At 47.6% G+C, this 27210-nt stretch overlaps 1 protein-coding gene across 1 annotated transcript in view; it reads left to right on the forward strand.

Moving 5' to 3' along the window:
• Nucleotides 1-11662: 11662 nt before the first annotated feature.
• Nucleotides 11663-27210, forward strand: part of RFX8 (regulatory factor X8) — a 67438-nt gene continuing 51890 nt past the window's right edge. The window contains exons 1-2 of the mRNA XM_047779188.1: nt 11663-11730; nt 20109-20232. Of these exons, the coding sequence (XP_047635144.1) occupies nt 11663-11730; nt 20109-20232 (192 nt within the window). The remainder of the gene's footprint in view (nt 11731-20108; nt 20233-27210) is intronic.

Genomic DNA, 27210 nt, shown 5'->3' on the forward strand with positions numbered 1-27210 from the left:
CCTCGAGGAACCGCAAGTGCTGTGCTCCAGAAAGGTGTGTGAGTAAAAGCTGGAGGGGCAGTTGTTCACATCTCGTTACTTATAGAAATATGTGAAGCGGTAGGCTCATATCTGTGACAAAGGAAAGAAACCCTCAGTTGTGTGGTCATGGACTGCTGTCATTTGTGGTAAACTGAGGATCTAGAATGCTAGGCAGTGACTGTAGACTGGAAAAGAACTAACATATGGCAAAAGCCAGATGGCCTTGGAACAAAAATAACCTCATGAAACACAAAGCTTCAAGACAAAAATAGCTGGAGAAACTGTCAAATTGTAAAATATAACTTGTATCTCCCGCGTCTTACTCCGTCGCCCACCTGTGCTAAAAATAGAAAACTATCCCTTTTCCTATATAACTAACTGTTTCCTGTACAGCTCACTGTTCTCTAAATGGCCAGCCTGAATTTTCTCTGCTCAGTGCTCTGGGCCACTCTGTTGGTTGATAAACCCGGCTGATTGTAAAACAGAGAATGACAGAAATGTGAACCATCAGGGCATAGGTTTGGCTGCAATACAAATTGCAGCCATAGGATCTTCAGCTACATGCATCACTTCTGTAAGACCTCAGCTGATTTACCTACAGAACAATAAACATAGCGATTCCAGAAAGGGATGGTCGTGACAGTGTTTTGTGGGCAAATGTGACGTAACCGTGGCAACGACTGCATTAGAGTCACTGTGTTTCCTACTAGGGTTATTATGATCACAATCTCCATAACTATTACTGCCATAATCATCACTGTCACAAGGAGAATAACTTTCCAGCATAATGAGCCATGGAAAGAAAGCAGAAGAAAAGGGGAGGAGGGGAGTCGCAGAGACTCCAAACTGCAGAGGCTCAAGGGGCCCCAGCACCCGGAAGCCTGCGGGCGGGGCGAAGAGGGAGCCTTGGATGCCGCTGTGGCGATTGGCTGGGCTGCAGGAGGGGCTCTTTGCGTGGCGGGCGGATACATAATGAGTCTGTGAATGGACGTTCTGGGACTTAAAGATATTTCTTGAGCAGTAATGATCACACTCTGTTTTACTTACTTTTAGATAAAATTTCCAGAGCAAGGAACTCCTAAACTGATTGGTCTATTCAGGTTCCATAGGACCTTTCAGGGCACAGCTAATGAGTGTGTTGAAGGGCTGAGTGGAGGAAAATCGGAGAAAGTCGATTTGCATCGTAGCAAGTCAATTTGCATTGTAGCAAGTCGATTTGCATCGTAGCGGGACGCGGAATGTATAAAACATGACTCCATGTGTGTTTTCAATTCCATATGTTACCTCTCCTCGGATAGAGCCAAAGGCTGACTTAAATCCTGCTTGACAGAAGCAAATGAGCTGTGTGCCATCGCGGAGGCGAGGGTGGGAGCCAAGCCTTCGCCCGGTCCCCAAGGCCAGGAAATGTTTCTAGAGCTGCCTGTTCCTGCCAGTCAGACGCTGCTCCTGTGGGAGGGGTGGGCGTGATGAGCTAAGGAGGACCCCCGGTGGGGGGCGGGCCTGGGGAAGGAGAGATGGGATAGAGAGGTGGACAAAAGAGGCAGGAGATAAGGACACCATGGCTCCTCGTTGTCAAATCTCCACTTGGGTTTTTCGTTGTTGTTGTTCATTTGTTTGGCTCTGCCCACTGCATTTGGGTCAGATGTGGCACAGGGGTCAAACCTGCTGAGCCACCCAGAAACCACTTGTTTAAAGCAGCCTACACTGGCAGGACAGCCCACAAGATCTGGCTCATCTTGGCTCATACCCGTGTTTCCCAAACTGAGTTTATTGGGACCCAGTACCCTTCAAGAAGTTTCCCTGTGGTAATCAGTGATAGACAAAAACAGACAAGTAAACAGATGGTGAAGGGGCGGGATTCTATAAACCATTAAACTTGGAAACAGAGTCAACTGGAGGGAAAAGGACATTTCCTGCAGAACCTCTCAGATCCTTGAATAGGATAATATACCAGGTGAATAACCAAGACATACAGTATGTGGGAGTTTCAAAAAAAGAATTTTTTTTTTCCTTTGGCAGAACATTAAACCAGAATCCCCATAATGCCATATTGATAAAATACTAGTGCTAAATTATACTATATGGTACTCGGGTATTTGACATGTTGAATAGAGTTTTTTAGGCAGATCTGAAACTAGTGTATGTAGTTATGTGTATAAATGTCTTTTACGCATCATCCTCCAGAATACAGCTTATATATAACTGAATTTTTTTTTTTTTTTTGGCCGCACTCACAGTATATGGAAGATGGAGTTCCCAGGCCAGGCATCAAATCCGAGCTGCAGCTGTGACCTACACCACAGCAGCAGCAATGCTTGAGTCTCAACCCACTGTGCCACAGTGGGAACTTTCAACGGAAATCATTTTAACAAAATTTCCAAGGGCCACGGCACATAGAGAAGAGTCAAACATTAAATGTGCACCTACTACGAGCCGGGCGCTGTGCTAAAAGCGTCATCCACTTTCTTTTGGCCTCACAGCTACATTCACTGGTCGCTACTTTTGTGCCCTTTTCATGAATGAGGAAACTGCCACTTAGCAGAGTGGTGAAGCCCATGGCCCTTTTTAGCTGTGTGATTTTGGACATGGTCTCTACCAGCCTTCTTTTCTTCCCTGTAAAATGAGGCAATCCTGGACTTGGAGAATAGACTTGTGGTTGCCAAGGGGGAAGGGGAGGGAGTGGGAGGGACTGGGAGCTTGGGGTAAATAGATGCAGAATGTTGCCTTAGGGATAGATTAGCAATGGGATCCTGCTGTGTAGCACCGGGAATTCTAGTCACTTAGGATGGAACACGTAATGTGAGAAAAAAGAATGTATACAGGTAAGTGTAACTGGGTCACCATGCTGTATAGTAGAAAAAATATATATATATAAATAAAAGGTTTTAAAAAATAATAAAATAAAATGAGGCAAACAATACTCAACTCTAGGGGACTCACAGTCTCATGTATTTGATCCTAAGGGCAGCTGTGCTTTTTGGCCCCTGCTGGGCACTCAGGGAGAATGGAAATGTTAGCCCAATCTTCCAGAAGGTGCCCTGTGTAATGATTCAGCGGGCTCTCTGAGATCACGCCCGGTCTCCTTAGGTAAACATGATTTATCGCTGGATCCGTTTCATTTCCCTTCCCCCGCCTTTCCCCAAGACTGCCCTAGGCCACCTGGGGAAGAGGGGGCTTGCTGTGTGGGCAGACCACGTTCCTTGCAGTGTAGGTCAGGCCCCTCTTCAGAATGGGAAAGAGAGCTAGAAATCCTTGCACAAGGGCAGCAGGCATGAACCGAACTGTGCCAGGCCAACCCACCCACATGGAGCCTGTCAGGCCTTGCCCTCTTCCTGCCTACTGTGACTCAGAGGCGGTGGCCTTGTGCTCTGGTGGCAGCAAGATGGATGCCTGTGGCTGGACATGGTTGGACCTCAGTCACGCTCCCTGGAGCCTGCCTCCCTCTCCCCACTGTAGGCTCTGTGGGCCCTGGAGGTCTGGCTGTGTCCCCTAGGCTTCCTGCCCAGAGGCCCAGTCTGTGACCCTGAGCTACATGGCCACTCTGACGAGGTCCCTAGTTAGACCTTCGACCACTGTCTAATGTGTTCTATTTAACAGTATATATTTGGGGGCAGCTCTACTTTTGTTCCATGTCTTTGTGAGGGACAGTGGTTGCCATGGGCACCACAAGGGCAGGTGCCATCCCCATGTGTCCTTACTGAAGTTTCCCTGGGCATGCATATGTGTCATGCAGGTGCTTCATGGGTATTTGTTGAGCTCAAATCTAACCCTTCCTCTGCTCAGCCATGGTATACCAAGTACACTTTAAAACTGTCACCTCCAGGTTGGGGTGGGAGTGACCTGCTCCTCCCAGAATCCTCCCCAAGAAGATCTAGGGCAAGTGTTAGAAACACATCAATTCATTATAAAGAGATCTGCTCAAACTAGCTCAAGTGACAAGGTAGATTGTGTACACAGAGGAATCCTGTGGAACTCAGCTTCAGGAGGGGCAGCTGAGCCGCTGGGAACTACAAGCTTCTCAGGCATCTGCCCTCTTCAGCTCTCCCGCCTGTGTCCCTGGCCTATTGCCTCAGATTTTCTTGGCTCATCTGCTTCCTGGGTAAGACTCTGAGAAGTACTGCCCAGCTGAGAGGTCAGTGGGGGTGGGGGGGGCAATTATCAGAAGCAGGTGGGTGATGGAGCCCCCTGGATTGCTCAGCTGCTATGGATATAGATGAAAGGCACTGGGTGAGCTTCTAGGCTTTTCCAGCTCTGAGGTGACATATGAAAATCATTTTTGAAAATAACTGGATATTTCAAATAATTCAACATTTTGAAAATAATTGGCAATCTTGGAGTTTCCATTGTGGCTCAGCAGGTTTAGAACCCGACAAGGATCCATGAGGCCTCGCTCAGTGGGTTAGGGATCCAGCGTTACCACAAGGTAGGTCACAGATGCAACTTGGATCTCACATTGCCATGGCTATGGTATAGGCCGGCAGCTGCAGCTCCAATTCGACCTCTAGCCTGGGAACTTCCATGTGCTGCAGGTGCAGCCCTAAAAAGGAAAAAAAAACAAAAAACAACAACAACAAAAAAAAACGAAGAAAGAAATGGCAATCTTGACAAACTGTTTCTGTCTTAGACTGGCTCTTTGGGGTTTTCGTGATTTTTAACCTGGGTGAAGAAGAGTTTCCTTTCATCTAACAGACTAACAATCTCTAGGCATCTACTGGGATGTACTTTTGTTTGACAACAAAGCACCCAGGCAGATGTTCTTTATAAAGCACGTTTTTTTGCCTCTCTCTGCCGGGGGGAATTCTGATTGTTAATTAGCAGAAGGGGGTCACACACCCAATTGAAAAGCATCTACCGTCCTTTAACTGCTTTCAGAAAGATGTGTCAAATGTCAGCTTTGTTTGGGAACGCTCTAGTGAAGTTCATTTCATGGTGAGGCTATCCTGAGACAATTCTGTGCAGAGCAGCGAGGAGCAGGCAGCTGTCGGAGTATGTTTTTCCCAAAGGGCAATATGAACTGTGATGAGACATGAAGGTTTTTGTCACACCACAAAGTCAGCTAATGCTCCCATTTTAAAACTGCTTTAAAAAAATAATCCCTCTGCACTCATGAAAATCTTTAAAATAGTACTTACGGAAGTCCAAAGTAACTCTTTAATGTACCTTTGCTCATTCTCTTGGAAAATTATTAACTGAATTAAGGTATGATCTTGGACATGATCATGATTTGGACAAGTGGCTTTTTTTCTTTTTTGAGGCCAAAAGTGGAAGTTCCTGAGCTAGGGCCTGAATCACAGCCACAGCAATGCCAGATCTGAGCTGTATCTGTGACTTATGCTGCAGCTTGTGGCAATGCCAGATCCTTAACCCATGGAGCAAGGCTGGGGATCAAACCCACATCCTCATACACACCATGTTGGGTTACCCACTGAGCCACACTGGGAACTCCCTGGACAAGCCTCTTTGATGTTATGTCACAGCTCTAGGAAGACGATTTATTTAATTTCTACTGTTCCTTTGCAAACAAGGATACCGCTTGTCCTTTTGTTTATGCTTGGTTTTCTCTCAGACTTCAGGAAAAAAAAAATCCCACTTTTAATGTAACAAAAGAATTCGAGTGTGTTACTCTACAAACTATAATAAACAAGTATTCAGAGATGAATAAGGGCTGTCCTTTCTCACTCCACACATCCGCAGAGTTCTGGGCAGATAATGCTGTCAGTCACACCGCATGTGGCCCTCCTTTCATATGACCTCTGCAAACTGGGAGGAAGGAAAGCTGTGGGTGGGGGGGAAACAAGCTTACAGAAATGGTAAGTCCTGGTGATGCTCCCGATCATGGATTTCAGGTCAAAAATGGCAGAGATGTGCTTTATGTGAAGCTGGATCTGCCCACTGTCCCCATGCCTGGGAGCGGGATGCCCCATCCATTTCAACCAGAGCACAAACCATTTGTTCAGAAAATGAATCTAGACCAGGGAAAATTTTAACATGTGAGAGTGATTTGGAATCTCTCCAATGAGATGGTTTTGCTCCAGCATAGTTTGAAAGTTTTCATGGTTTACTAGAAGAGTTTCTTCCAGACTTAAAGGGAACATACAGTTGTCCGATCTCTATAACACTCTGTCTCTACAGACGCTCACAGCATTCTACGCTCTTGACCAAATGTATTATGCTCATTCGCTGTATTTTATTTATGTATTTGTCTTTTAGGGCCACACCTGAGGCATATGGAGGTTCCCAGGCTAGGGGTCAAATCAGAGCTGTAGCTGCCAGCCTATGCCACAGCCACAGCGACTCAGGATCCAAGCCATGTCTGCGACCTACACCACAGTTCACGGCAACGCCGGATCCTTAACCCACTGAGCAGAGGCAGGGATCAAATCCATGTCCTCATGGATGCTAGTCGGGTTGTTACCGATGAGCCACAAAGGAAACTTCATTAGCTGTATTTTAAATGACATTGATCGCCTGGAGACACCTGGTACCTACACAGAAAGTGAATAATTGTAAGGATTGAATGAAATTAAAGCACTCCCAATCAGAGATGGCTTTGTACAAGGATAAGGCACAGCTGGTGTCCTTTTAGAAGGTGAAATGAGACTAATGGGATAATCTGGAAACCAATTAGACTGAAATAGGCAAAAAAAAGTCACCGTTTGACTGAAAGAGGTATACTCTCTGGCAAAGGGAGAAAAAAGCTTTGTGTGCACAAAATGTGACATCAGGATTTGGAATTCTTTTGATATAAATGTTAAGATTTCTTTTCCCTTGTAATAATGTAGGCCACTAGAGAGAAGATACTGAACCTGGGCTAGAGAGGAGCTGGACTTCTCAGGTACAAGAGAGCAAAAAGCTGGGTCAGGCTGTTTCATCCATGAATGCCATAAAAAGAAAATGTTTGTTATGACAGTTGTAATGAAACATTCTTGGGGAAAAAAAAATGGATTTTATACCTAATTCTCCTTAGCAGCCTATGTGGCTCTATGCTCAACTCAAATGAAGGTCTTAATTATGCTTCTAGTAAAGGAGTCATGTGCAGAGGTGAAATGTTCTTTGCATGTTAGGAAGGCAGAAACTGAATAAATTTAAGAATGTTATTGTGTTAGCACATATCTACTTGAGGCTGCATCTCTGAGAGGGCTGGTTAAGCTAGGGACACCAGCTGTTACCTATGGTGGATGAAATTAACCCTTCTCCTTTGGGTGGAGGGTGTGAAACTAACCCCATGGCCTCATTTCTGTAGTCCTCTAACCACTAGACCTCAACAGCTCTGGAGCAAGGTGAAGTCTGAATTTCATAGCATCTTATATTTGATTCAGTAAACAGCAGAGAGACTACTGGTCAACCAGAGGGGTCATGGTGTCCCACTGTATTTCCAAGGTCTATCCCAGTGCCTGGTGCTGACTGGGGCTCAGTAAATATGCAGATATTACATAATCAGGAGGGACATAACAGGACCACAAGATGGCCTTAAATAACAATAAGCTCTTCCCTTGGTTATTTCTCATCTCTGGAAAGGGGCAGGCGTCTGGTGAGTTTCCCGGGTGGTGGGGAGCTGCTGGAGGACCAGAAAGGAAGGAAGGATGGAGGACACCATGCTCTCAACCTCCACGGGCCATGAGAAGGATGCTCACCATGGGGGCTCCAGGGTGTGGGCATTCAGGCCAAAGCAAAGCCCACAAAGGAGTCTCGCAGAGCTCCCGCCCAAGGCCCTGAAGGATCTGCTGCCCATCCTAAAATAACCAGAGAAGAAGGGCTGGCCTCAAGAAAGCGGCCTTGGAGGACCTGCCATAGCATTTTACCTTGTGGCTTCCTCTCTCCTCTGCTGATGCTCCATCACCACTGCCTCGCTGCTCTCCCCATCAGCAGTCTCCCAACACTGTCTGAAATCAGCTGCTGCCAACATGTTTCTTCCCCATGCAGCTGGCTTCCCATCCTTGCTGGGTCATAAGGAGTCTCTGCAGACACCATCCCCTGGGTTCCAGGCTTGAGAGGGGCTGACACGGGGTCCACTGTCCCCTACTGGATGACTTTTTAAAGCAGCAGCCCTAAAAAAAAGGACATTCAGCTGAGAAGATAAATAGGGCAAACGGCACCTCCCATTACTAATTAATTATAAATACTTCCCACTTACCCACCCACCCCATTCCTCCCCCCAGAATAAACCTCCCCAAGCTTTAGAACCAGGCTGATCCCTGGCACAGCTCCCCAGAGGAGAGCCAGGAGTGATTTGGGGTTGGCTCCAGTGCCCAGCCGGACCTCAAGGCTCAGGCTCTGCAACGATCATCCTGTGATGTTGCCTCTGGAACTGCTCTTGGACCCTTATCCCTGATGACCTGAAGAGGGGGTCCGCCCCACCTGACAACCACATCCCCGTGCTTTCACAAGGAAGGCAGTCGGCATTGTGAATCTCAGCCCTGTTTTCAGAAACGGTTCTCAAATATGCATGTGGTGTTATTGGTGGTGGCGGGTTCTTTGTTTCATTCTGTTCCTGAGATTATTTTTAATTTTGGTAAAATACACGTAGAACCATTTGAAATTGTACAATTCAGAGGCATTAAGTACTTTTACATTGCGATTGCCATGGCTGCTCCTGACCTTTATTTTTTTAAGATCAAAAACTGAAACTTTGTACCCCCTTACTTCCCATTCTGTCCTTCCCCAGCCTCTGGTAGCCACCACTGCTTCTGTCTCTATGAGCTGGACTATCCTGGGTACCACCTATAAGCAGAATCACCCTTTCGTATCTAAATTGTTTCGTTTAGCACAATGTCTTCCATGTTCCTCCAAGCTGCAGTCTGTATCAGGATTTCCTTCCTGGCTAAGGCTGAATAATAATCCATTGTATGCATCTACCATGTGTTTGCTTATCCATCCATCCATTGATGGACACATAGGTTGTGTTCACTTTTGGGCTATTGTGACCAGAGCTGCTATGATCATATGGGTACAAATGAAAAATATCTGTTTGCGTCCCTGCTTTCAGTTCTTTAGGGTACACACCCAGAAGTGGAATTGGTGGATCATATGGTAATTCTTTGTTTACATTTTTCAAGAATCTGCCTGTTTTTATCGCAGCTGCCCCATTTTACATTCCCACCAGCAATGAGCAACGTTCCAATTTTTCCACATCTTCATCACTTATTTTCTTGTTTCTCTTTTCACCCCGGTTTTACTGAGCCATAATTTACATACAGTTTTTTTTTACACTTTTTCCCACGTGATGAGAACACTTAGGATTGAGTGTCTTAACAACTTTTGTATGTAACAAACCACAGTATTAATTATATTTATCAGGTTGTACATTACACCTCTGGTACTTAATTACCTTGTAACTGGAAATCTGTGCCTTTTGACCACCTTCATCCAGTTCCCCCCTCCCCACCCCCAGCCTCTGGGAACCACAAATCTGATTCGAGTTTGTTTGTTGAGTATAACTGACCTACAACACTATTTTAGTTCCTGGTATATAACATAGTGATAGGATATTTCTATACAATTTCAAAACAATCACCAGGCTAAGTCTAGTCACCATACAAAGATATCACAGAACTATTTTTTGTTTGTTTTTTTGTCTTTTCTAGGGCCACTTCCACAGCATGTGGAGGTTCCCAGGCTAGGGGTCAAATCAGAACCATAGCCGCTGGCCTACGCCAGAGGCACAGCAACTCAGGATCCGAGCCGCGTCTGCGACCTACACCACAGCTCACGGCAACGCTGGATCCCCAACCCACTGAGCAAGGCCAGGGATCAAACCTGCAACCTCATGGTTCCTAGACGGGTTTGTTAACCACTGAGCCACAACGGGAACTCCCAGAACTATTGACTCTATTTCTTACACTGTACTTTTCTCATACCCAGGACTCACTTATTTTGTAAATGAAAGTTTGTCTCTCTTCATCTTGCTCACTTATTTCTTTCCTCAAATCCCTCCCCTCTGGCAACCACCTATTTAGTTTTTTTTTTTCTTTTTGCCTTTTGTTTTTTCAGGGCAGCACCTGTGGCATATGGAGGTTCCCAGGCTAGAGGTTGAATTGGAGCTGCAGCTGCCGGCGTGCACCACAGCCACAGCAATGCGGGATCTGAGCCACATATACAACCTACACCACAGCTCACGACAACACCAGATCCTTTAACCACTGAGCCAGGCCAGGGATCGAACCTTCATTCTCATGGATGCTAGTCAGATTTGTTTCCACTGAGCCACGACAGGAACTCCTTACCAGGGACTTTCAAGCAGTTGGCAGCCAAAGTGACAGTGGCCTAACTGAGCTCGTCCTCACGCACACACCCAGCATTTATTAACTCAATACTTAGAACCACCACACTTGCCCCACATGTATAACTGAACAGCTCTTAGGGGCTAGGATGGCCCGGGGTGTGGGGGGCACCCTCTAGGGCAGGCACTCTCCCTGCAGCTGCCCCTGGAGTCACCCATTCTCAGCCTCCCCAGAGTCCTGACCCCAGCCCTTCAAGGCTCCCACGACTGGTGGTTCTCACCACCGAGCATACAAGCATCGCTAACCTCCAGGCTTTGCCCAGGCTGGCCTCTCCAACCACAGAACCTGGGGGTGAGGTGGCGCTTGGGCGGAGGTATTTTTGAAACCTGCTCAAGTAATTTCAGAGGGCAGTCAGGGTTGAGGACCACTGCTCATCAGACACCATCACCTTGTTAGGGAACCACCAACTGACACTGCCCACCTTGGCCAGGCAGGATAACAGCTCCCATGAGCTGTCTCTCAATAGGAGGCCCCAATAAGGAACATGGTGCTGCACTAAAGACTAGCCGGGAGAACTTGGGAGGGGCCCATGGGAAGGAGGAGATCACCAACCTCCCAGGATCCTTGGCGTTGGAATCCGCCTTGGCTCAGAGATGCACACACCACCAGGAAGGACCCTGGGCCAGACCAAGTACAGGCCGAGCAAGACGACTGACCAGAGACAACCCTGAAATGAACCCCATTTCCGTGAAAGCTGAGGTTATGCGCATCACATCAGAGCCGTTCTTCTGGGTTCCGTCAGCCTGCTGCTCTTGGCTTGGCCCCCCTTCCCAATAAGTCTTTTGCTTTGTCAGCTTGCTTGTCTCATCTGACAATTCATTTCCAAGTTTAGACGGGAGTCGGAGCTCAACTCAAGAAAGGGCTGCCCCTTCTTGCAACAACCTTATTTGAAATACATGCAGTATATTGGGTGGTGTTGCTTCCCTGCTCGGAAGGTGGGAAGAGTGCCCCTTGTATCTCAGTCCTGAGAACTTGAGGTCCTGGGACAGAGACATGGCAGCCTCAAACCCTCATAGTAGGTGCAGGGCGTGGCCCGCCGCCATCCCCAGGAGGCCATCCCCAAGTCCCCTCACGCCCCTAGCTCCTCCATCATAACTGTAGGTCCCAGCCCTATCCCAGAACGCCCTCCCCCCAGTGGCCCCACTCAGGAGTTCCACTGCCCTTCCCCGCCCCGCCACGCGCTGCCCCACCCCTGCTCTGGGCGGTCCCGGGCCCTCCCCCGCGGCTCCGGAGGCCCGTGCCCCCGCGTGCCCCACTCTAAAGTAAACACCCAGGAGCGGCGACCGGTCCGGTGTAGTGCGGCGGGTCTGGTGCAGTGCGGCCGCCGGCTCGCCGTCTGGGTGCTGCGGGCCGGACCAGCCATGGCAGAGCGGGTGCTGGCCTCCCCGTCGGGGAGTGGTCCGAGCCTGCACTGCGGCATCATCCAGTGGTGAGCAGCCCCCGGGGCGGGGCCACTCCAGGTCGACTGGTGCGACAGGGAGGCTGGGAGGGGCAGTGTGGCTCCCTCCGCTGCTGGCCACACCTGGTCCTCAGGCCAAGTGCTAGGGGCGACCGCCTGCTCCCCAGGGCCCTGATAAAAGGCTTAGAAGGACAGCAGTTCGCACATAGGACCAACGTGTGTACACACACACACACACACACACACACACACACAGGGCGGGGGCTGTGTGCGTTTCCCACCTGGGGGCTCCCCTAAAGCTCACACTACCCCCTAGAAGCAATCTGGCCTGTCCCCATGGGGGTGGAGGGGTGTCCTTGGCTGGCCTGGCGTTTACATATACCTCTGAAAGCACACATGCTAGGCCCCAGAGAGGAAATACAGTGTGCGATCCAGAATGGGATGTTTCCTAACTTAAAGCAAAGGAGTTTTTAGCTTTAACAATGCATTCCACGTTGTCTGTGAAATTCACTTCCGGCTATGTAGAGGAAGAAAAAGCTGGAAAAAAAAATACACTTAGCTCTTGGAACTGATGAACTCATGGGTTTGTAGCTCTTCATAAGTAGGAAAATAATTGAAACCAGTCCTAAAACCTTCGTTTTATAAGGTAACTAGTAGATAGCTGATTACGTATTTTTTTTTGTTAAGTTTTAAGGAGTGTTTCTCAAGAAAGACTTTCTGAAAAAGTTCCTTGGGTGAAATAGAAAAATGAAGGGTGTGTTTGTGATTATAACTCAAAAAGAGCCTATATGGCGCCCTTTTTCTTCCAAAAGACAATTTTTGATATAATTTCTCTTGCAGAAGAGGGGAAAAAAAAAGTATATATCAAAACTCCCTAGTGGCTCAGTGGGTTAAGGATCAGGCATTGTCAGTGCTGTGGAACAGGTTTGATCCCTGGCCCAGGAACTTCCGCATGCATGGGTGTGGCCATCAAATCAAAACCAACCAACCAACCAAAAACCTCAGGGAATAAATAGCACAGTGCACATTGTTTTCAGAGGGTTACAGAGCAGGGCTTTCATTCTTTCACACTCACTCACTCAGACCCCTCAGGGTGTCCCTTCTTAAAGGGCTCTGAGGATGCTTTTGTCAAATTTCAGATCACCTTTTAGTAAATTAGAGTTTCTAGGACTTGAAAAAGTCTGGACACTTGAAACAATGATTAGGGATTCAAAAAAATACCTGGTCCTTCTCAGGTCATTTGTGAGCAGATAGGATGCAGGTGCCCTAAATGGCTGAGGATGGTTTACCCATCCCATATCACAAATTCCTACCCCTAGAGGCCTCCGACCCAGGGGGTGGGGTCGTGCTTTTCAAGTTTGGGGAGAGGTGGAGTTTCCTGTGGAGGACCGTTCTTTAGGCATCCAGTCTATGAGCCCATGATGCTTAACAGATTGTTGTGCTACGGACCAGGGTTCTTGGGCTCTATAATCAATAGAAATGGATAAGAGGCCAGAGGAGGAATTCAGACAAGGCTAGTGGGGAGTGAAAACAAGTAACAGGTGCCCTTGCTTGCTCTCTGCTCTCTGAGGAGGGTGGGCTGGTCCCTTAAATGGGGTGACAGTGGGGGTGGATTGGTGGGTCGGGCCGGAGGAGTGGCTTAGCTGGTGGGCCCACCTCCTGGGTGGTGCTGTGTGAGGGATCATGGGCAGTACCCTGCTTTTGCTCCAGATAGCTCAGAAATAGCAGTTGGGTTTTGGCCTTTTTGTATCTTATTGTTCATAATTACCCCAAGTGCACATGCATGTAGGTTTTTTTATTTTAGTACCTTATAGTTTCTTTTTTTTTTCCTGGAAAAAGTTAAAACATTTTCTATTTATTGTCTTTCAGACCCTTAATAATCAGTGTGGACTTGCCTTCCCTGTTTTTATTGCCATAATTCATCCAGACTTTCATACCTTTAGAAAAAATGTGTCACATTTTATCACATGAATATGATATGCTGGGTCTCTTCAGTATAGTGGGTTGTGAGATCCCTTTTCAGAAGTGGAACATTCTGTTCTTAGATTAACTTTTGTGGAAATTAAACATGTATCTGCTGACAAAAATCTACCTTATAGTTTCTTTGTCTCTCTTGCTCAATGAGATGTGTGTCCCCCATGCAAGCACTTCAGTAAAGATCCAGGTCCCAGCCTGTCTCAGGTGGTACTGGTGGTTTTAACATTGGCATTGAAAAGGCAGCCACTTGACACGCATTAGGATGGCCATTATCAAATGAAAATGGAAAATAACAAGTGTTGGTGCAGATGCGAAGAAATTAGAACACTTGTGCACTGTTGGTGAGAATGTAAAATGGTACAGCCATTGTGGAAAGCAGTATGGAGCTTCCTCAAAAAGTTGAAAATAGAAATATCATGTGATCCAGCAACTTCTGGGTATATATCCCCAAAGAATGGACTTGAACAGATATTTGCACACCTGTGTTCACAGCAGCGTTATGCACAGTGGCCAAGAGGTGGAAGCAACCCGTGTCCATCAACAGATGAATGGATAAAAATGCAGTCTGTACCTACAGTGCTTGATTATTCAGACATAAAAGGAAAGAAAAACAGGGGAGTTCCCATCAAGGCTCAGTGGTTAATGAATCCAACTAGGAACCAAGAGGTTGCGGGTTTGATCCCTGGCCTTGATCAGTGGGTTAAGGATCTGGCATTGCTGTGAGCTGTGGTGTAGGTCACAGACATGGCTCGGATCCCTCATTGCTGTGGCTGTGGTATAGGCTGGCAGCTACAGCTCCAATTAGACCCCTAGCCTGGGAACCTCCAAATGCCACAGGTGTGGCCCTAGAAAAGACAAAAAGACAAAAAAAAAGGAGGGAAAAACAGATTACAACATGGATGAAACTTCAAGACATGATGTTAAATAAGCCAACTGCAGAAGGCCAAATATCATAGGATTCTTCTTATATGAGGCACCACCAAGGGGAGTCAGATGCCTAGAGACAGAAAGGAGACTGGTGGTTGCCAGGAGCTGGGGGAAGAGGAAATGCGGAGTAGTGTTTCCAATGGGTCAAGTGTTTACACAAGGACCAGCTGTCTTTGGATGGATGGTGGAACATAACCCTATACCAACAATGGCACAGCAGTGGTACTTAATGCCGCTAAACTCCACCTTTAGAAATTGTAAATTGTATATGATATGTATTTCACCACAATTAAAAAATGAATGATTAACAAAACCCAAATACAACAGAGCCATTCAGTTTGTAACAGCGCCTTGGGTCCCAGAAGAAGATAGAAGACGCCAAGGAGGCCAGCTTCCTGCAAGAGTGTCTGTGGGTATTGGCAGCTGAGTTGTCCCGACTCTGGGAAACAGCTGTCGACTGAAAAAGGTGCAGAGCTGACAAGTTGAGAGTTGTGTTTTATTCAGAGGACAAAACTGAGGACTTAAGCCTGGGATGCAGCCTCTCAGATGACTCTAGGGGACTGCTCCGAAGAGGGAAGGGAGAAACCAGGATGCACAGGAGTTTTTGCAACAAAGACTGGGTAATTGGAACATCAAGAGATTGCTGTCACTAAAGAAAACCAGACAGCTCACCACTGGGGAGGCTGTGATGTGATGGCTCCATGGCTGCAACATCCTTTGTTTACTGATATGAGGCAACATTTTTTTTCCACTGCTGCAGCCTGGGCTTCCAAGTGAGAGCCCAGGGATGGGGCTGATTGTTGTCACTTAGAAGAAGTGTTCCGTTTGCAGCATTATTTAGTTGTTTCATTTCCCCATCAGTCCCTGGTTGGGTCCTGAGTGTTTCCTGGAGACATCAATGCCTCTGCCATCTCCACATGATAAATTCTCCAAGGAGAAAGGCCCCGCAAGAAGCAGGGGCACCTCTGGGAACAGAAGTTTTCTATTTCACAGACAGGAAGGACTGAAGAAATGGAGAGAGAAGTGGTCAGACCTCTGAGGAGCACAGAGGGATGAAGTGACCTGATATCCTCTGCTGGGGACACAGATCTGGCAGGTGTGACTGCGGGGACCCCTGGCTCAGCCCTCAGACAAAAATCTAAGCATCATTTAAACCTTATGCACGCCAAGCCTTGCTGTAGACTAAATAACTGCCTCCCGCATACAAATAGGACTTTCAAATTTCTGCAGACTCTGTTGAGATTCAGAAGTTACAAATGTACTTTGGAAGGTACCAAATTCATAGTAGCTTTTGATCAGGCTGAATCAAAGGGTACCATCATTCCTGGTGTTACATTTTTCTTTAGGATGAAAAGGAGTCCTCAGAAATAGAGCTGCAGGACCAGGTACCTATGCTCTGAAGTGGGCAGTGATCAGATTGTCCATTATCCAAAACAAGGAGAGCATCCTGAGGATCCTCAAGATTTTAGCCACAACTTCATCTGACACTGAGACCTGGAAAAGATGGTCATTATGCCGCTGAGCAAGAAACGGAGTGATCTGACCCACTCCAAACTTGGACAGGCTTTGCAGTAAGTCGTGTGTTGCCAAAAGCCATATTGGTGGCCTTGTGTAAGAGTCTTGACCAATATCACCCACCAGCAGTCCTGGTCAGCCCAACGCCTGCCCATCCCCATCCAGCCTTTAACCCACTGCTGGGCTGGGACCAAACCCACACTTCCCCAGTGCCCTGAGCCACTGGAGTCAGATTCTTTTTTTTTTTAATTTATTATTTTTTTTAATTTTTTATTTTCCCACTGTACAGAAAGGGGATCAAATTATCCTTACATGTATACATTACAATTACATTTTTTTCCCCACCCTTTGTTCTGTTGCAACATGAGTATCTAGACAAAGTTCTCAATGCTATTCAGCAGGATCTCCTTGTAAATCTATTCTAAATTGTGTCTGATAAGCCCAAGCTGCCAATCCCTCCCACTCCCTCCGTCTCCCATCAGGCAGCCACAAGTCTTATTCTCCAAGTCCATGATTTTCTTTTCTGAGGAGATGTTCATTTGTGCTGGATATTAGAGTCAAGTTATAAGTGATATCATATGGTATTTGTCTTTGTCTTTCTGGCTCATTTCACTCAGTATGAGACTCTCTAGTTCCATCCATGTTGCTGCAAATGGTATCATGTCATTCTTTTTTATGGCTGAGTAGTATTCCATTGTGTATATATACCACATCTTCCGAATCCAATCATCTGTTGATGGATATTTGGGTTGTTTCCATGTCCTGGCTATTGTGAATAGTGCTGCAATGAACATGCAGGTGCATGTGTCTCTTTTAAGTAGAGTTTTGTATGGATTGGAGTCAGATTCTTATCCCAGTGTGCCATGGCGAGAACTCAACGTTTCTTTTTTAGGAAGACTAATATCCATGACTATATTAATAGTAACTCTGGGGCAGTTCCCATCATGGCTCAGTGGAAATGAACCTGACTAGCATCCATGAGTATGTAGGTTCGATCCCTGGCCTCGCTCAGTGGGTTAAGGATCCGGTGTTGCCGTGAGCTGTGGTGTAGGTCACAGACACGGCTCAAATCTTATGTTGCTGTGGCTGTGGTGTAGGCCGGCAGCTTCAGCTCCAATTCAACCCCTAGCCTGGGAACTTCCGTATGCCATAGGTGCAGCCCTAAAAAGCAAAAAAAAAAAAAAAAGTAACTCTAAATAAACAAAAGTGAGTTGGAACTTAATTATGGTCACATTTTGCTGCCCCTCCTCAAGCTTAGCCAGCGTTTTTCTGTGACACTTCACTTGTAGGCTTTTCATGTATCAGAAAATGATGACTTAAGAAACCTCACTGTCACCTAGATATATGAATGTGCCGCTCCACCTTGCCACCAGTGACATCACTCCGCCTTCCGCCATGAGCCACACACACAGTTGGTGCCTGAGCAGCTGTAATTAAACCATTGCAAAGTTCCCATAGTGTCTGGTTCCACCATGATGCTGTAGGAGACCTCAGAAGATCCCCTCTTGGGGACTGGACAGGGTTGAACGATGTCCCCCCAAAATGCACGTCCATCTGGAATCTAGAATATGATCTTGTTTGGAAATAGGGTCTTTGCAGGTGTACCCGGTTAAGAGGAGATCCCACTGGGTTGGCTGGGCCCTAAACTCAATGACAAGTGTCCTTATCAGGAGAGGCAGGACATAGAGGGGAGATGGCCAGGTGAAGGTGGAGGCAGTCAAGTAATGTGGCTACAAGCTGAGGGATGCCAAGGGCTCTGGCCACCACCAGAAGGGCATGGAGGAGGGCAAAGAGGAGTTCCCTTGGAGCCTCTGGAAGGAACCAACCAGGCTGACACCTGGTTTTGGGCTTTCTGCTTCCAGAACTGTGACAGAATACTTTTGTTTGTTTGTTTGTTTTTGCCCAGCACACGGCATATGGAGCTCTTGAGCCAGGAATCAGATCCAAGCCACAGTATCCACCTAAGGTGCAGATGTGACAACATCAAATCCTTAACCAACTGTGCTGGGCCAGGGATCGAACCTGCATTCCAGCACTCCCAAGACACTTCCAGCAGGAACTCCCAAAATGCCTCTCTGTTGTTAAGCCATCTGGCCTATGAGGATACGTTACCTAAGGAAGCTGGTGCAGGGCCAGCAATTCCCCCTGGCCACCATACGTTGACTTGTCCTGCTTCTAGGAGGTAGTGGGGTTAGCAGCTATGACTGTGGTCTTTAGCTCTCAACGTACGTTTAGGCGTCAGGGTGCCTCATCCTGGAAAATAAGCCATATGTCATCAGTTAGAAAGGAGAAGATGTACTGCTGAAAAATTCTTCTGTGTCTAGAAGGACTGCTGTCTCGTGCTAAGTATGTCTTTAAAAGAATGAGGAGAAACCTGTCTGTCCCCTGCCCAGGAAGGGAAGGCTGTAATTGGATATTGCTGTGGACCACACTTGCTGACCTGCACTCTCACTGCTCACCCCTCTCCCTCCCATCCCTGGAGCAGGCACCTGGCTGTCCTCTGGGGCCAGACTCTGGGCCATGAGCCCCAGGCTGAGCCCCTCATTGCCACGGGACCCCACCTGCCTGGGGCTCTGGAGCATTTGGGTCATTGTAGGTCCCACCCCGAGCAGGAGCCTGGGTGCTATAGATTACATCTGAACACCCACTCCTGAGCTCTGCACCCGGTGGGCCGTAAAGGCCAGCGAGCGTGGCCCACCTCTCTCTCCTTTGGTGTCTTCCATCTTCCATCTCATTGCAATTTGAAGAATCAAAATAGAGTGGCTTGATAAATTAGGAGCATGGGAAAAACATATACACACGACTATTTAAAATAGATGATTAATAAGAATCTACTGTATAGCATAGGGAAATCTACACAATAGTCAAATAACCTATATGGGAAATAAGAATGGATACATGTAGTCAGACAGTGAGATAAACATCATATGCTATCACCTATATGTGGAATCTAAAAAAGGATACAAATGAACTTATTTGCAGCACAGAAACAGACTCAGAGACCTTGAAAAACTTATGGTTACAAAAGGGAACAGGTGGGCGTGGGGGGACGGAGGGGGAGACTGGGGGTTTGGGATGGAATGTTCTCAAATTAGATTGTGAGGATAGTTGTACAACTGTAAATGTAATAAAATTCATTGCATTATGTATGGATATATATGTATGTATGTATAACTGATTCACTTTGTTGTACACGGATCCAACATTGTAATTCAACTATACTCCAGTAAAATTAAAAACAAAACCAAAATGTAGAGTGACCTGCCCTAAATCACTTGGGTTTAAAAATCATGCAAATGACTGTTTTGAGGGGAGGGGGCAGAGCTGGGCACACATGTCCTGGGTCACAGGCACTCGGGCTGGGGGAACCCATGAGCCACAGCTGTCACCTGCAGGGCTGAGCGAGTCTACCAGGAGGCTGTTGCTTTGTGTCTTAGCCAGTTACACATGGTTACAGAGATCTCGGCTGCCACCTTTATAAAGTTACATGAAACAGCATTTGCTGAGCCCAATAATTTGGGCTACTTCTTCTTCTTCTTTTTTTCCTTCTTTGGCCACCCCGAGACATATGGAGTTCCTGGGCGAGGGATCAGATCCGAGCCACAGTCGAAAGCTAAGTTGCAGTTGTGGCAATGCCAGATCCTTAACCCATTGCACCAGGCTGGGGATTGAACCTGCGTCCTAGTGCTCCCAAGACAACGCCAATCCCATTGTGCCACAGCAGGAACTCCAATTTGGGCTTCTTTTTAATAGGCCTCCGTGCCAAAAAGATTTTAACACAACAACGACAAAACCCCACCTTGGTGGTGGTCTAAACACTTTACTCTGGATTGAACACAAAGGGTCCATTATGGACGCTGTTTGGGGAGCCTATGCCTTTGATACATTAAACACATTTCTTTAGATGGATCCCTTGCTTGACCCTTACCAAAGTGTCCCACTCTAGAAAAACCGACTCCAAGCTCTTCCTCTTGTCTTCCCCACCCCAGGCTTGTCGACAATTTCTGCATCTGTGAAGGGTACAGTGTGCCTCGATGCCTCCTGTATGAGATTTACATGGAGACCTGCGGGCACAGTGCTCCGAACCAAGTCAACCCAGCCACGTTTGGGAAGGTAGGTCGTGAAGATAAAAATACCACATTCACTGAGTTTAAAAAGTACAAAAGGAGGATTGGAGTTTCTGTTGTGCCTCAGCGGTTACTAACCCGACTGGTATCCATGAGGATTCAGGTTCAATCCCTGGCCTCACTTAGTGGGTCAGGGATCTGGCATAACCATGAGCTGTGGTGTAGGTCGCAGACGTGGCTCAAATCCTGTGGTTGCTGTGGCTGTAGTGTATGCTGGCAGCTACAATTCTGATTGGACCCCTAGCCTGGGAACTTCCTTATGCCACAGGTATGGCCCTAAAAAGACACACACACACACACAAAAGATAAAATAAAAAGTACACAAGGTAGGAAGTTCCCGTTGTGACTCAGCAGTTACGAACTTGACTAGTATTCATGAGGATGTAGGTTCGATCCCTGGCCTCGCTCAGTGGGTTAAAGATCTGGTATGGCTGTGAGCTGTGGTGTAGGTCACAGACATGGCTTGGGTCTTGCTTTCTGTGGCTGTGGCATAGGCTTCAGCTGTAGCTCCAATTCAGCCCCTAGCCCAAAACTTCCATGTGCCACAGAATGTGGCCCTAAAAAGCAAAAACCAAAAAGCAAAAAAAAAAAAAAAAAAGGAATGCTCAGTAATTGATGAGGACTTCCCAGGTTTTTTTTGGGTCCACTGGGCTCTCCGTGAGTATACTTGGCTTGGCTCTGGGAACCAGCCAGCTGGTTACCATACTCCCCCATCTCTGTCCGAAAACCATCCCATCCTTCAGCCACACTCACAGAGAGGGGCCAGGAAGGGTGAGGACTGGGGTTGCCTTCACCTAAGATAGTGCAGTGATGGCAGCCCCAAAGCGTGCTGCCAGGCTCACCAGGCTGTTATTCTGTGTGTAGAAATGGTACAGCCTAGGAACCCCAAGCTCGAAGAACCACTCTGTGGTGTTAGACAGCTGATATGTCCCACAGTGTGGCTGTACCTAGGGAAGCCTTCGGCTCTTAAACCTCTGGAAGTCAACAGCTCTACCAGGGCTTCGTTTCGACCATACCATAGGCAGCAGATGAGACCATAAGCATGGCCTGGCCAATAAAACTGTCATAGGAGCTATAGATACAATTTTAAATATTCGAGATCCTCATTTTAAAAGTTCTTTTAAAGGTGAAATTAGGAGTTCCCATCGTGGCACAGCGGAGGTGAGTCCAACTCGGAACCATGAGGTTACAGGTTCGCTCCCTGGCCTCGCTTAGTGGGTTGGAGGTCCAGCGTTGCCGTGAGCTGTGGTGCAGGTCGAAGATGCGGCTCAGATCTGGTGTTGCTGTGACTGTGGTGTAGGCTGGCAGCTGTAGCTCTGATTAGACCCCTGGCCTGGGAACCTCCATGTGCCACAAGCGCAGCCCTAAAAAGCAAAAAAACAAACAAAAAAACAAACCTAAAGGTGAAATTAATATTTTTTAACTTTTAAATTTAATCCAAAGTATTCAAAATACTGTCGTTTCGACATGGAATGAATTTTTTTTTAAAACCATTGAACTGGGAGTTCCCTTTGTGGCTCGATGGGTTAAGAGCCAACATAGAGTCTGTGAGGATGCGGATTCAATCCCTGGCCTCTCTAAGTGGGTTAAGGACCCGACGTTACAACAAGCTGTGGTTTAGATCGAAGAGGTGGCTTGGATTTGGTGTTGCCATGGCTGTGGCCTAGGCACAGGAACTTCCATATGTCATAGGTACAGCCAAAAAAAAAAAAAATCATTGAGCTGTTTTTTAATTTTTTTATTCATGCCAGATCTCAAATACCTGATGTGTTATTTTACATGCACAGCACATGTCAATTTGGACTGGACACATTTCAAGTGCTTGGTGGCCACGTGTGGCCAGTGAGTCCTCCCTCATTCAGTGCATGGCTGGATTCTGAGACACTAGGCATCTGCCCTTCTCCCTGTGGTGTATCTGTAAACCATTGGGACTCTGCCTCTTCCCGCTGGCCTGCTACAGGCCCTTCCCAGAAGCCGCTTCCTCCAGCTTCATGCTTTCCCATTGTGGCTGCTTGCACAGTGCTTCCTCTGATGCTATATGTAATCTCTGCCCTAGGGCTCAACACTGTAACTGTCTGCAGGCAAGAGAGGTCCCAGGAAGGACAGGTGGATGGGGAGGGAACAGTTGGCATCTTTAATGCTTTGTCTTGTGTTACAGCCGTGAGCTGGCTGGAAGCGTTAGACGTCAAGAAACAAACCAGGTGGGATTAAGGTCTGGGGTCCCACAGCCAGTTGCAATGCTTGGGCAGCAAATCCAGCCTCCTTAATTAAGAGTTAGACCTGGAGTTCCCGTCATGGCGCAGTGGTTAACGAATCTGATTAGGAACCATGAGGTTGCAGGTTCGATCCCTGGCCTTTCTCAGTGGGTTAAGGATCCAGCATTGCCATGAGTGGTGGTGTAGGTTGCAGATGCGGCTTGGATCCTGAGTTGCTGTGGCTCTGGCATAGGCCAGTGGCTACATGTCTGATTCGACCCCTAGCCTGGGAACCTCCATATGCCACAGGAGCGGCCTAAGAAATGCCAAAAAAAGACCAAAAAAAAAAAAAATTAAAAGAGTTAGACCTCTTCCACCTGTTATTCCCTCACAGCTATCCTTGACCTCCAGGACACCTTGGGGGTCACTGGTCTAACTCCACAACCAGTGCAAGAGCCCTTTGGAAGCACCTCCGGCTGGAAGTTTTTTATGACCAAAAAAAAAAAAAAAAAATGCCCTCTCAGGGCAGAGGCAGCCACTGGGCTCAGAGCTGGGAGAGGCAGACACATCCCCAGGATGTGTGCTTGGCAAGCGGGGCACAGGGGGATGGAAGGCCGCCCTCACACCCTGCCGGTCAGACCCCTTCACGGGCTACCTGGCTGTGACTGAAATGATCTGGGGACAAGGAGCCACAGAGATGCCAGTTCAGTCTCTCGCTCCCTCCCTCTTTCTCAGTGGTCCTCTGTGGGCAGAATGGAATTGATGCGTGAGATGCTTTCACCATCAATCCACACGGCCCAATTCCCTCTGGTTCTTCTCTTCTTAGCATGATAAACATCCATGAATCCCCCACCCCATGTGAACCACGGGGCCAGTTTTCCTGCATCCCATCCCCTGCCTTTCCCGATGGGAGGAACTGCCAGCCCCTTCATCATTATTTTGCATCTTAGTGCTTTTGTATGTCTTTTTTTTTTTTTTTTGCTTTTGACCACCTTCACCCACTTTGCCACCCCCCATTCCCCAACCTCTGGCAGCCAGCAGTCTGTCCCCTGTACCAGTGAGTTTGGAGGTTTTGTTTTGTTGTGGTGGTGATTATTTAAATTCCACTCTTAAGCAAGATCATATCATACTTGGTTTTCTCCGATTTATTTTATATAATGTGTTTCTTTGAAAAAGCATATTTTTTATTTTTGCGGCTTGACTTTTTGAAAAGGAGTATCATGTCATTTGTCATCTTTGGGGACCCTTTCCACTTACCATGACATTAGGTTTGTTAGGGAACTGGTAACCCAAACTGCCCACCTTGGCCAGGCAGGACAGCAGCTGCTTGCATGAGCTGACTCACAGCAGGAGACCCCAATTAGGAGCATGAGGCTGCCCTGAAGACTAACCGGGAGGGTGTGGGCGGGGCCCATGGGAGGGAAGAGCCCACCAACTTCCCAGGATCCTTGGCGCTGGAATCCATCTTGGCTGAGAGATGCGCTCGCCACCAGGAAGGACCCGGGACCAGACCAAATATGGGCCGAGCAAGATGATTGGCCACAGACAACCCAGAAACGAACCCCATTCATGTAAAAGCTGAGACTGCGAGCCACAGGGCAGAGCACTTCCCCTAGTTCCCTCTCCGTGCTGCTCTCCACCCAGGCCCCCTTCCCAATAAAGCCTCTTGCTTTGACAGCATGTGTGTCTCCTCCAACAGTTCATTTCCAAGTGTTAGACCAAGACCCCATGCTCGGACCCTGGAAGGGGTCCCCCTTCCTGCAACAGATTCACCTACATCCACTTGACTTGTGTCATATATGGCACGTTCATCTCCCACTGATGAGCCCCGGGCCGTTTCCAGATTTTGCTGTTGTGAACATCTGTGTCTGTCTGTCTGGCCTGCACGTGGAAGTGCTCTTGGGCATGCGTGTCCAGGGCTGAACTTGTAGACTGACAGGGGTGTGTGTGACTGTGATGTCTGGGGATGAGGCCAAGTCGTTTTCTGAAGTGGTGGTTCTGTGTTGCCCTCCTGCCAGCAGTTCTGTGGATCGAAGTTACCGTCTGGGACTCCTGGCTTTCTTCGTGGAAATTGATAAGAGGCCAGACAAGAGAATTCAGGCAAGGCTTTATTGGGACCCCTAATGCAGCAGCGGGGAGAGAAAACAAATAACAGTTTCCCTTGCTTGCTCCCTGGTTGGGGAGTGAGTAGCTGGTTCTTCATTTGAGGCGAAGGGTAGGTGGGCCCAGGGGTCAGGCCAGAGGGGTGGCTTAGGTGATCTGCCCACCCCTTTGGTGGTGCAGGGGGCATGTGTAGTACCTGCTTTTTGCTGGGACACCCTGCTTTTGCTCTGGCTCTTCAGAAGTGGCAGTTGGGGTTTTAGGTTTTTTTGTATCTTTTTGCCCATAATTGGCCCCAACTGCTACATAGTTACTTTTAGTCTCTTATGGTTTCTTTGCATTTTGTTGCTGAAGGAGATGTTAGTCCAGGTGCAAAGCACTGCAGCTATTACAGCAAAGGGTCCCAGGTCCCAGGTCCCAGCCTGCCTCACAAATATGTTCCCAAAACACTGGCATTGTGAGGCCCATTCCTCTAGCCAAAATCCTCTCCCTGAAACACGATCCTTGGTAGAAACTCTGCACTTTTGATAACCATAAAATATGTAGCAGAATCTTCCAACATGACAGCTGCTCAAATATTCAAAACAATTACCTCTCTGCTTCCCTCTTCTGCTGAACGCAGGCTCCCCATTGGTCACCTTCCTGCCCACTGGTCTCAAGACTCCAGTTTATTGGTGTTTCTTTTAAAAGGTGGGGTCCCCAAGGGTCCAACCCAGAATCTCAGGAGGGCTCAGAGGATGGGGCTCTTGTTTTCATTTTGTAATTTTGGGGGCTACTTTTGACTATTATCCTTCCATGTCCCTCTCTGCTGGTTTCATTTTAAGCTTGTGGTCAAGCAAAACCAACTATTTATTTTTATTAACGATTTTTATTTTTTCCATTATAGTTAGTTTATAATGCTCTGACAATTTTCTACTGTACAGCAAAGTGACCCAGTCACACATAGATGTATACATTCATGTTGCTGCAAATGGCATTATTTTGTTCTTGTTTATGGCTGAGTAGTATTCCATTGTGTACATACACCACCTCCTCATCTGTCAATGGACATTTAGGTTGTTTCCATGTCTTGGCTATTGCGAATGGGACTGCAATGAACGTACGGGTGCATGTGTCACCCTCAAGTATTTTTTTTTTCTTCCGCAGGATTTAAAATTAGGCTAGCCCTCCCAAAACAGCTTGGTAAACTGTGAAACACCCTATGTCAGTACAAACTATTGTCCTTGTCGTCAGATTGTTGTCATCCTCGGTCCAGCTGGGACCCAAGAGAGGCGGTTCCCTACTTCCTCTGTTCCAGCTTCTTAGCGCTGACCTGCAGTATCTTCTAGACTCTTCCAGCCCCCCGCCTTCTCAGCCTGCAGAGGCTCGCCTGTTGGAAAGCATGTCTCTTATCCTCATGCAGTAAATCAGGAGCAGGAAAGCCACGTGCCAGGCCTTAGGCTCTGGAGCTCGCTGGGTGTCTGTGGGTGAGGTTTTCCAAGCAGCCAGGAATTCCTCGGCTGTCTTATCATTCAGCCCACATTTCCCCCTGTCGTCACTCCGTATCCTGGGACACTCCCTCCCAGGCTCTGCTCATCCTGGGTAGCCTGGCCCTGCAGCGCCTTCCTTATCTGGCAGCCTTATCCCATGGAAGGGGGTGCCTTTAATTTGACATGTTTTGGCTCTCCCTGCTTCCTTTGTAAAGAAATCAAAGGCTCTTTTTCAAAACCTCTCTTAGATTTTTCTCATAAGTGGTTTCCTTTCCGGGGCAGTCCTGGGGCAGAGGGTTCCGAAGAAAGAGTTAAAAAGAGCCTCCAGTGTGTGACAATGGGCATTTATTTAGCGTTTTTGATGTTCCTTCTTCCCTGGGAATCCATTCCCCCCCCCCCCGCCACCCCCCGCCCCAAGACACTGAGGTACTGGCTTTCAGTCCTCACGGGGAATTTGCTCAAAGAATGAGCCGTTTCAGCAGCGCTGGCGTTGGGAAGGGACCCTGTGCTGCTCAATCCGTGACTAAATGGAGAAGAGACAGGAAGGGGAAAAGGATGTGATCCCAAAGCGTGTTTACAGGAGAAACAACAAAATACCCACTTCTCATTTCCTGCCTCCTCCCCTGGGAATGGGGTAGATTCCAGATTCCACACTGAGTTCCTGTGCAGATGTTGGGGTGTTTCTTGCTCTGCTTGGCAGTCCTGGGCATGCGACAGTCATCGCCCTCCCCCGGCAGGAGGTAGCTTCCATGGATGAGGGAATTTCTAAAATGCTGACTTCCTTTTTTTAAAGTAACATTTCCCAATGTGTTTCTGATGATAAAATAATACATTCCCTTTATAGAAAATGTGGGAAGTGGAGAAAAGTGTATCAAAGAAGAAAATGAATGCAGGCTGTGGCCCCACTGTCCGAGATGCAGCGACACGTGTGATTCATTGGCAGGCCCCCTGCCCAGGCACACACGTGGGAAGCAGGAGTGGAGGAGCGATCACAGTGGCCTCTCTGTTTGTTTCCCACGTCCCTTCAGTCCTGCTCACTGGGTGGTTCTTCCTCCCTCTTGACTGAGCATCTGAGCAGCAGCCTGAATCTCTAGAAATCCTGGAGTGATGCAAAGCCCTGTGGTTATTCTAGTTTGCTAGACAGTATTGTCTGATGCTTAGCATGTCCAGCCTGATAGGACATCCAGACTCTGAGCTAGG

The sequence above is a fragment of the Phacochoerus africanus genome, chromosome 5, assembly GCF_016906955.1.
Source record: "Phacochoerus africanus isolate WHEZ1 chromosome 5, ROS_Pafr_v1, whole genome shotgun sequence".
Lineage (NCBI taxonomy): Eukaryota > Metazoa > Chordata > Mammalia > Artiodactyla > Suidae > Phacochoerus > Phacochoerus africanus.